Source organism: Cuculus canorus, chromosome 3 (genome assembly GCF_017976375.1).
Source record: "Cuculus canorus isolate bCucCan1 chromosome 3, bCucCan1.pri, whole genome shotgun sequence".
Lineage (NCBI taxonomy): Eukaryota > Metazoa > Chordata > Aves > Cuculiformes > Cuculidae > Cuculus > Cuculus canorus.
Genome location: NC_071403.1, coordinates 2,466,951 through 2,476,324, shown reverse-complemented (window position 1 = coordinate 2,476,324; position 9,374 = coordinate 2,466,951). Strand labels below are relative to the sequence as shown.

At 48.4% G+C, this 9,374-nt stretch overlaps 1 protein-coding gene across 1 annotated transcript; it reads right to left on the bottom strand.

Annotated features, from left to right (window-relative positions):
* Nucleotides 1–329: 329 nt before the first annotated feature.
* On the bottom strand, nt 330–8,103 carry ADI1 (acireductone dioxygenase 1). Its single transcript, XM_054061737.1, has 4 exons — nt 7,914–8,103; nt 5,502–5,621; nt 3,721–3,900; nt 330–1,719 (listed from the first exon to the last, which is right to left on the bottom strand). The coding sequence occupies exons 1-4, from the start codon at nt 8,031–8,033 to the stop codon at nt 1,597–1,599; spliced, it is 543 nt and encodes a 180-aa protein (XP_053917712.1). The 5' UTR covers nt 8,034–8,103; the 3' UTR covers nt 330–1,596.
* Between the last annotated feature and the right edge of the window lie 1,271 nt (nt 8,104–9,374).

The following is a 9,374-nucleotide window of genomic DNA, read 5'->3' as shown; positions in this document are numbered from 1 at the left end:
CAGTTCCCACCATCCATGGAGAGTCGGGGCAAGCAGAAAACCTGCCCAGGTGACAAAATTCATCATTGCAAAGAGTAAATTCATACCAAAATGCTTCTCTGGCCATCGCTGAGGAACTGCGTGCCCTGCAGAGCACTGACTGAAAACCAGACCAATGTGTCTAAGCCTGCTCTTCTCCATCTGGCAGCTGAAGAAACTGAGGCACACAGCAAATCATTTGTCTGTGTTACGGGACAAGTCAGTAGCAGCACAAGGAATAAAAGCTGATCAACCATTACAGCAACAAAACCCATCCTTAATGTCAGTACAAGGGGAAAAAAAAGCCCACAACCAAGTCAAAGTAATTTTATTAATAGCTCACGAGAGCAATTTGCTACATTTTACTGAGCAAAATCCACAGCTTTATGTACCAGGGCAGAACTGAGGAAGCTGCACGCTAAAATGTCGATTATGCAAATTTATCTTATGAACATTTTTAGACAAGAATAAAGCCGAGTTTATTTTCTTTAATTAAAACCAGAATCCTACCTAGTTCATTAGCATGGATTCAGACCAGAATGAATATTAATGCAGCCCACCTCTCCCGATTCCACCTGCCAGAAATATCAAGGGAAGAAAGGTTAGAAAATGGATTTCTAAGCGATTGTAAATGCAATCGGCTGCTGGCGTCTCTGAAAGGTCACAGTGAGCAGGGAAATCTTTTTGACTGGGAAAAGGTAAAAGCCGTTGTCACCCCTAAGAAGGATGGAGAGGAGATCTAGGGAAGTACAGGCTGGTCAGCCCCATGCTGGTCCCCAGAATTCCAGAATAAGGCACTACAGAAGCCATTCCAGGCACACGAAACAGCAGGTGATGGGAACAACCAGTCCATGCCAATTTACCAAGGGCGCACACTGGCTGCCGTCTAAGAGACGATGAGGGAGAGGGGAACAGCAGATGTCATTCACCTTGACCACAGTAAGGCTTTCAACGGTGTCCCCCACAGTAGGAGGGTGAAAAACTTCTGGAATGTCAGGCTCAAAAGAGCCGGTGGTTGAAGTCAGCTGGTTACAATGACATTCCTCAGCAGACAAAACTAGGGCAAAACCTGTTGAACATCTTCCTTGGTGGAAGAGAGCCCAGCCAAGGACACTAGTTTGTCTAGCCCGGAGAGGAGGTGGCTGATAGTTCTAACTACAGCTTCCCTCTAGAGAAGGGCCTGCGGAGAAGACAGAGCCGGACTCTTCTCAGGCATTCAATGAAAGGGCAAGAGACAACTGCAAGCAATGACCAGGGAGCAGACCATGAAGAACAAACACTTGCCCATGAGAGCCATTAAGTGCTGGAATGGGTGCCCAGACAGTCTGTGGAACCTCCACCACTGGAGTTTTCCAAACCTCAAGGTATCAAGCAATTTGGTCAAGCCTTAAGTTTAGCCTGGGACTTCGTAGGGGGTTAGACTAGATGACCTCCAAATGACCTTTCAAGCTAATTTTTTCTAAGATTCTGTGATTCCAATCGTATATGTAAATAGAAGAAGTCTAATCAGTGAAAAGCCACCAGACATACATTCTGACAAGGCTTTGGGCTGTTCCACCTGTCAGGTCTCGGGCACCATCACTTTGCTTCTTCAGCCAAAAATTTCATATACTGTTTCCGAGCGGGAAAGTCATCAGCCGGCCTGTTGTACGCTGTCCAGACGGGTTCCCCGACGAAGAGCCGCATTGCCTTCACGTAATTCTGTCAATGAGCAAGAAGTGACAAGTCATTTAAGAGCTCCTTTTCCATGGGATCGTCGTTCTGAAGTCTGCACTTCTGCAGAAATTTTTGACACCCTTTCAAAGACAGACTGAAAGCTTCATGTGCTCCAGCAAATTATGCAACTATGCTGCTGTTCCCCCTCCCAGCTACCGCACGGGCAGATTTTACATCTATGCAGCGATGGACTGTGTCACAATCACTGCTTCCAGGTTAGGCAGAGCCAGTACTTCTGTTTCAAAGAAACAAAAAGAATCCTGTCCTATGCAGATCTTTCGCTCTGGATCCACAACACTGAACACCACAATACTGAGCAACGCAGCATCTAAATCCTACTTCCTAAGTTAAACAACAGCAGTCAGAAGAGCCAAGATGGCTACATGGTGCTTTTGAGGAACACCAGAAGCTCCAAGTCAGAGCCATAAAAGCTGAAAGGGAAGCACACAAACCAACCACAAAATAATGATACAGGACTTATAACTCTCCACGTCCCAACAGGAAAAGCAACAAGAGGTGGGTGTTGGTCTCTTCCCCCAAGAAACAGGCAATAGGATGAGAGGGAATGGCCTTAAGCTGTGCCAGGGCAGGTTCAGATTCAACATTAGGAAAAATTTCTTCACTGAAAGGGCTCTCTGGCGCTGGCAGAGGCTGCCCAGGGAGGTGGTGGTGTCCCCATTCCTGGAGGGGTTTACAAGACGGGCAGATGAGGTGCTCATGGATCTGGTTTAGCAGTGGACAGGTACAGTTGGACTCAATGATCTCAAAGCCCTTTTCCAACCAAGAGCTTCTATGAACTCCTGCCACCATCTAACCCAAAGTATGCCTGCTGTGAGGTACAGCTGTGGCAGCAGAAAACAGGACTTCACGTCCTGCAGAAATGCTTCAACCACTGAGTCATGGAGAACTCTCCTCTTCTGCCTACTAGGCTATAAGTTTATACTCCACCGATTTTGTAAACCCTGCTAAGTGCTCATCTTGCACTCAGCAATGTCAAGAATAAAGTTCAGTACCTAAAGAATGTGTCTGCAAAATGCAGAAGCTTAGAAAGACCTAAAAAATTTACTTTGAAGATAACACTTCTAGACTAAAGCTCCTGATGTGGACAGACCTTTAGGACTTCTGATGGATTCAGCCCATAGCCCCTGACATTTTGGCCATGTAAAGAAAAAGCCTTAACGTAGCAATTGTAGCTGATTCACTGTGGATCTCAAAATGCAGACGTGAAAAGTCATTTTCACCAAAGCAGCATCTCCTGTTTTTCCACAGATGAGATCCGCTATCTGGACAGCTGATTCAAAACCATACCATTGTCCAGACTACACCAGAGATGGGCTTCTGCCACGCAGGACACAGCACGCATTTCCCCATTTTCCATGGATAATGCTGAGCTTATGACTCTATTAAAATAAAAGCCCACCAGAACAGACACACAGGTAAGGACTACGTGTGCCAGGCTCACAATCCCATTGCCAGGAACACTCCCTGCAAGCAGGTCACCTGCTGTGACAGCATCCAGTCCAGCACGTGCCAGGTGCAAGTAGTAGTTCAGGACCCTTAAACCTTCCTTCCCGGAAGGTGAATTTAGCACCCATGAAAAATGCCACAAGCTGGATACAGATACGCTCTATCCCCGCAAAGATGCACAACAAGACAACACAGAAGGACCCATCTCCACCACCTCCACCTCAACCGACAGTGGGGCAATAGCGGGTGGCAAAACTGCAGGGCTTGGCTCTCACATAAAATGTGCTATGGCTATCACGCGGCAATGACTTGCAATTACAGCTGATAAGAGGAAGCTGGATTTGTGACCTGGAGATGAAAGGTTCAGATGCTGTGAATTATTTAGTGTTTTTCATATCCCTACTTCATATTTAATATGTTTTGCTAATGAACTGCAAGTCTCAGGGCACGTAGCTACTAATGTGATCTACACTCACATGGATTTGTCATCAGAATTTACAGTAATCTATAACAACATACGTTCTCATCCACAGTAAATCGGTGATAGATGCCGGCAGGGAGCGTGATCATGTCTCCTTTCTCCATGAAAATGCGGATCCATTTGTCATCCTTGTCTCGAACATCGAAATAGCCAGATCCTTCCAAGATGTAGCGAATTTCATCGTCTAGGTGTAAATGTTCTTCATAAAATGTTTTTATCTAGGAACAGCAAGCGTCTCTTAAAGCTACTGAACAGAGAAGAAATCCAGTAGAAACATATGGCCAAGCAGACAAAGACTTTCAAAGGGCAACTGCACAGTGATTTAACAAACAGATAAGACCAACGCGGCTAAAATGGTCAAGCCAACCAGTCAGACCCTGTCCCAGGACATTTCTAAGCAGGCTGCCACATTTCCTTTCCTCCAAGAATCAGCAGCTACAGCTGCACGTAACCAGGCTTTGAATAACAGTACTGATTACACCCACTTGTAAGCGGGGCAGGTGAAGGTTCCCACTGCAAGACTGGGACATCCACGCTGATCAGTTTGATCATTTTGTGGCTTTTTTTACCCCTGACAAGCAAAGATAAAAGAGCTACAGGGAAGTTGTGGCTGCCCCATCCCTGGAGGTGGTCAAGGCCAGGTTGGATGGGGCTCTGAGCACCCTGATCCAGAGGGAAGTGTCCCTGCCCATGGCGGGGGGGTTGGAACTGGATGATCTTTAAGGTCTCTTCCAACCCAAACTATGCTATGATTCTATTCTATGATTCTAACATTCTTTTTGTTTCCAGAACGGTGAATCCTTTGTACACCTCATAGCACAAAAGAAAACATACTTTAAAGGTTCAATTAACAGAGAATTGAGTTGGTCAGTGCCCAGAGAGCAATGCCATGGTCCGGTTTGGTCTCTGCTGAGGCCTGGAAGCTGTGTGGGTGACCTAGTGCAGGTGTCCCTGAGATCAGGACTGATCCAGCACGACAAGATGAGTAAGAGTGCGTAGGCCCAGTCAATAACTGCCTGTTGTTGTGTCTGACAGAGCGCATCCAGTTAACCTGACTTACCACCCAATTCACCTTCCCAACAATTTAAAACCAGCATAACACACTGGGCTTAAAATAAACTGGTAAATGGCAATTGGATTAAAACACAGAATTGCTAGTGGGTTGCTGTCCTCGGGTCAGAGCAGCACGCCAGCACCCAGAGACTGCAAGGAGAAAGCTCCTTCTAGGATGTCACCGTTGCACCCAGCTGTTAGTGCAATAGCCAAGGTACTGGCTTCCCGAGGTAAAAAAATTTCTTCTATGGGGAAACGTGTCCCTCCCACTCCACTTTGAAAAGATGTATTTTACAAGCAGCCATGAGGATGTTTCAGCCTTCAAAGCCCATGCCCAGCTGGAAACTGCCTGCCTTCAACCTGGCAAGGCTCTCTGGATAAGGCAGCATTGCAGGGCTCTGCTGGTAGGAATCTTTGTTTTGAAACAACAGAGTGATGGAAGCTATCCTTAAAACCTTTGAAGGCAGCAAAGTTGTCAGGGATACGATTTAGTAGCAGACAGGTATGGCTGGAGTTGGTGATCTCAAAGCTCTTTTCCAACCTAATGATTTTATGAACCTACAGAAGCAAAAGGCCTCTACTATTTTTAAACTAGTATCAAAACTGCTTTTTTAATGTTAAGGACTTTAGTACAGGCTGTATTTTACACATGGCAGTCTCCTCTTTGTGCCCCTGCTCGGGCTGTGCCGGTGTGGAGAAGCCGGCCGCACACGCTCAAGGCAGACTCCAGCGCACAGATCCTCGAGGAACAAAAAGACTCGCCTACCTTCTCCTCGTAATTTGGAAGCTTGTCTTTATGTATGGTAACAATATCCATCCAAGAATAATTCTCTGCTCTCCGGATCTCTTTCAGACATGGATCGGTCTCATAGTTATCAGCATCCAACTGAAAATCAGGCAGGGGAAAAAACAATAATGTGTTCAGATGCAATTCAGGACAGCAACGTGGGAAAAGCCAAGTTGTTGGGAGAGGCAGTGGCGCAGCAGGACACCCCAGTGGAGCCGTGTCAGGTGTTGTGGGTATCACAGGATCACAGAGTGACCTGAGTCGGAAGGGATCCACAAGGGCCAACGAGTCCAGCTCCTGTCCCTGCACAGGACACCCCAACATTCACACAATGTGTCTGAGGGCACTGGCCAAAGGCTTCTGGAATATTGTCAGGCTTGGCGCCGTGACTGCTTCCCTGGGAGCTGTTCCAGTGCTCCACCACCCTCTGGGGGAACTGTCTTTTCCTAATGTGCAATCTAACCCTCCCCAGCACATCTTCCTGCCATCCCCTCGGTCCTATCATTGGTCACCAGGGAGAAGAGCTCAGCGCCTGCTCCTCCGCTGCCCCTTGAGGAGGCCTCGAAGGTGATCGGAGGGCTGGAGCACCTCCCATAGGAGGACAGGCTGAGACAGTTGAGCTTGTTCAGCCTGGAGAAGAGAAGGCTCGGAGGAGACCTTAGAGCATCTTCCAGTACTGAAAGGGGCCACAGGAAATCTGGGGGCATGGAGTGATAGGAAAAGGGGGAATGGCTTTAAATTGGAGAGGGCAAGATTTAGACTAGACCTTAGGAAGAAATTCTTCACGAACCCCCTGATCCACTGTGAGGTATCCCTGCCCATGGAACTGGATGGTCCCTTCCAACTCAAACCATTCCATAATGTTATGGTGATACACTAACTTATTGAAGCTCAAATGCACTGGTATCTTGAGTTCTGGTTTCGTCCCCCTACTTGTGTCCTTTGTGTATACTTAAATAAGCAAAGAACTTACTATAGACGAGGCTTTGAGCAACCTAATCCAGTGGGAGGTGTCCCTGCCCACGGCAGGGGGTGGAACTGGATGGGCTTTGAGGTCCCTTTCAACCCAAACCATTCCATGATTATATGATTCCATGATTCTACAACCCTATGATTCTATGATTACAGGAATCTATCATTCTAGGATTCCATGATTCTACAATTCCATTTCTATTATTCCATGATCCTATCATTCTAGGATTTCATTATTCTATCATTCTAGGATTCCATGATTCTAGGATTCCTTTTTTTTTCCTACAATTCCATGATTCTGACATTCTAGGATCCCGTGTTTCTATGATTCTATCATTCTAGGATTCTTTGTTTCTATCATTCTATCATTATAGGATTCCCGGTTTCTATGATTCTAAGACTCTCCCAGTCTAGGATTCCTTGTTTCTATGACTCCGTGATTCTGTCATTCTAGGATTCCCTCTTTCTACAATTCCCTGAATCTATCATTCTAGGATTCCCTGTTCCTCAGATTCTAGGATTCCCTGTTCCTCAGGTTCTAGAATTCCCTGTTTCTAGGTCCGATCCCATGATTCTATCATTCTAGGATTCTTTGTTTCTATCATTCTATCATTCTAGGATCCCCTGTTTCTATGATTCTAATATTCTGCCAGTCTAGGATTCCCTGTTTATGATTCCATGATTATGTCATTCTAGGATTCCCTGTTTCTCCGATTCCCTGAATATATCATTCCAGGATTCCCTGTTCCTCAGATTCTAGGATTCCCTGTTTCTCAGATTCCAGGATTCCCTGTTTCTCAGATTCTAGGATTCCCTGTTTCTCAGATTCCAGGATTCCCTGTTTCTCAGATTCCAGGATTCCCTGTTCCTCAGATTCCAGGATTTCCTGTTCCTCAGATTCTAGGATTCCCTGTTTCTCCGATTTCCTGAATCTATCATTCTAGGATTCCCTGTTTCTCAGATTCCAGGATTCCCTGTTCCTCAGATTCCAGGATTCCCTGTTTCTCCGATTCCCTGAATCTATCATTCTAGGATTCCCTGTTCCTCAGATTCCAGGATGTCCTGTTCCTCAGATTCTAGGATTCCCTGTTCCTCAGATTCCAGGATTTCCTGTTCCTCAGATTCTAGGATTCCCTGTTCCTCAGATTCCAGGATTTCCTGTTCCTCAGATTCTAGGATTCCCTGTTCCTCAGATTCCAGGATTTCCTGTTCCTCAGGTTCCAGGATTCCCTGTTTCTAGGCCTGATCCCACGATTCTATCACTCTGGGATTCCCGTTTCCGTGATTCCATGATTCTGCCATTCTAGGATTCCCTCTTTCTGCCATTCTATCACTCCAGGATTCCTTGTTCCCACAATTCCATGACTCAGTTTTCCTGTTCCCACGGCTCCCCGTTCCCCGGCTCCCCGTTCCCGTTACCCGGCGGTAGGTGACCCCGAGGCGCCGCAGCTGCTCGAGGCTGACGGGGCGGTTCGGCTGCAGCCGGTGCGGGGCCCGCGGCTCCCCGGGGGCATCGTCCATGTACCAGGCCTGCACCATGGCCCCGGCCCGGCACCGGCAGCGCGGCGGCGAGGGGACGGGCCGGGATGGGCAGAGCGGGGCGGGACAGCGCGGGGTGTGCTGGGCAGGGCTGGGAAATACAGGGCTGGGAAATACAGGGCTGTGCAGTGAAGGGCTGTGCAATACAGGGCTGTGCAGTGAAGGGATGGACAATGCAGGGCTGTGCAATACAGGGCTGTGCAATGAAGGGCTGTGCAGTGAAGGGCTGTGCAATGCAGGGCTGTGCAATACAGGGCTGTGCAGTGAAGGGCTGTGCAATACAGGGCTGGGCAATGCAGGGCTGTGCAATGCAGGGCTGTGCAATGCAGGGCTGGGCAATACAGGGCTGTGCAATGCAGGGCTGTGCAAAACAGGGCTGTGAAATACAGGGCTGTGCAATACAGGGCTGGGCAATGCAGGGCTGGGCAATACAGGGCTGTGCAGTGCAAGGCTGTGCAAAACAGGGCTGTGAAATACAGGGCTGTGCAGTGAAGGGCAATGATGTGTACTGCAGGGCTGTGCAATGCACAGGAGCTGCTGCTGTCCGGGTGCACAGGGGAGGAGAGCAGGGCTCCAAGGGCAGCCAGAGAAGGGGCTGGAGAACAAGCTGTATGAGGAGCTACTGAGGGATCTGGGGTTGTTTAGCCTGGAGAAGAGGAGGCTGAGGGGAGACCTTATCACTGCCTACAACTGTCTGAAAGGAGGGTGTGGAGAGGTGGGTGTTGGTCTCTTCGCCCAAGTGACAGGTGATAGGATGAGAGGGAATGGCTTCAAGCTGCACCAGGGCAGGGCTGAACCAGACATTGGACATCAGGAAATACTTCTTCACTAAAAGGGTTATTGGTCACTGGCAGAGGCTGCCCAGGGAGGTGGTGGAGTCCCCGTCCCTGGAGGGGTTTAGAAGTCAGGTAGATGAGGTGCTCAGGGATATGATGTAGTAACGGAACAGGGTTGCTGCACTCAATCATCTCAAAGGTCTTTTCCAACCTGGGGATTCCATGACTGGTTCTATCATCCTCGCCAAAAAGAAAAAAAGCCGGTTTAGGTGCCTTTTCAAATACCATTATTGAAGCGGAAAAAAAGACATCAAGAAAAAAAAATGTACCGGAAAGTACCCACACACCCCCAAAGCGCCACGATGCGCTTTTACAATAAGTTTGTCCCTTGCCAAAACAATAAGTTTCTGCGGCCCGTAGGGGAGCGCGCTGCGCGGCCGAGGCCCATGCCGGGCGGTGGGCGGGGCTCCAGGGGGAGGGTAGTGCGCATACGCAGCGGCGGGAGCGGCCCATGGGAGCAGTGGGCGGAGCGCATGCGCAGTGACGTCCCTGTGGCTCCCACGGA

Excerpts from the sequence above, each read along its gene's own strand:
- ADI1 (XM_054061737.1), bottom strand. The coding sequence starts at position 8,033 with ATGGTGCAGGCCTGGTACATGGACGATGCCCCCGGGGAGCCGCGGGCC. Across the intron at positions 5,622-7,913 it reads TCGGGGTCACCTACCGCCGG|TTGGATGCTGATAACTATGA; the intron begins GTAACGGGAACG and ends CCTGATTTTCAG. Across the intron at positions 1,720-3,720 it reads GATTTACTGTGGATGAGAAC|AATTACGTGAAGGCAATGCG; the intron begins GTATGTTGTTAT and ends GCTCATTGACAG.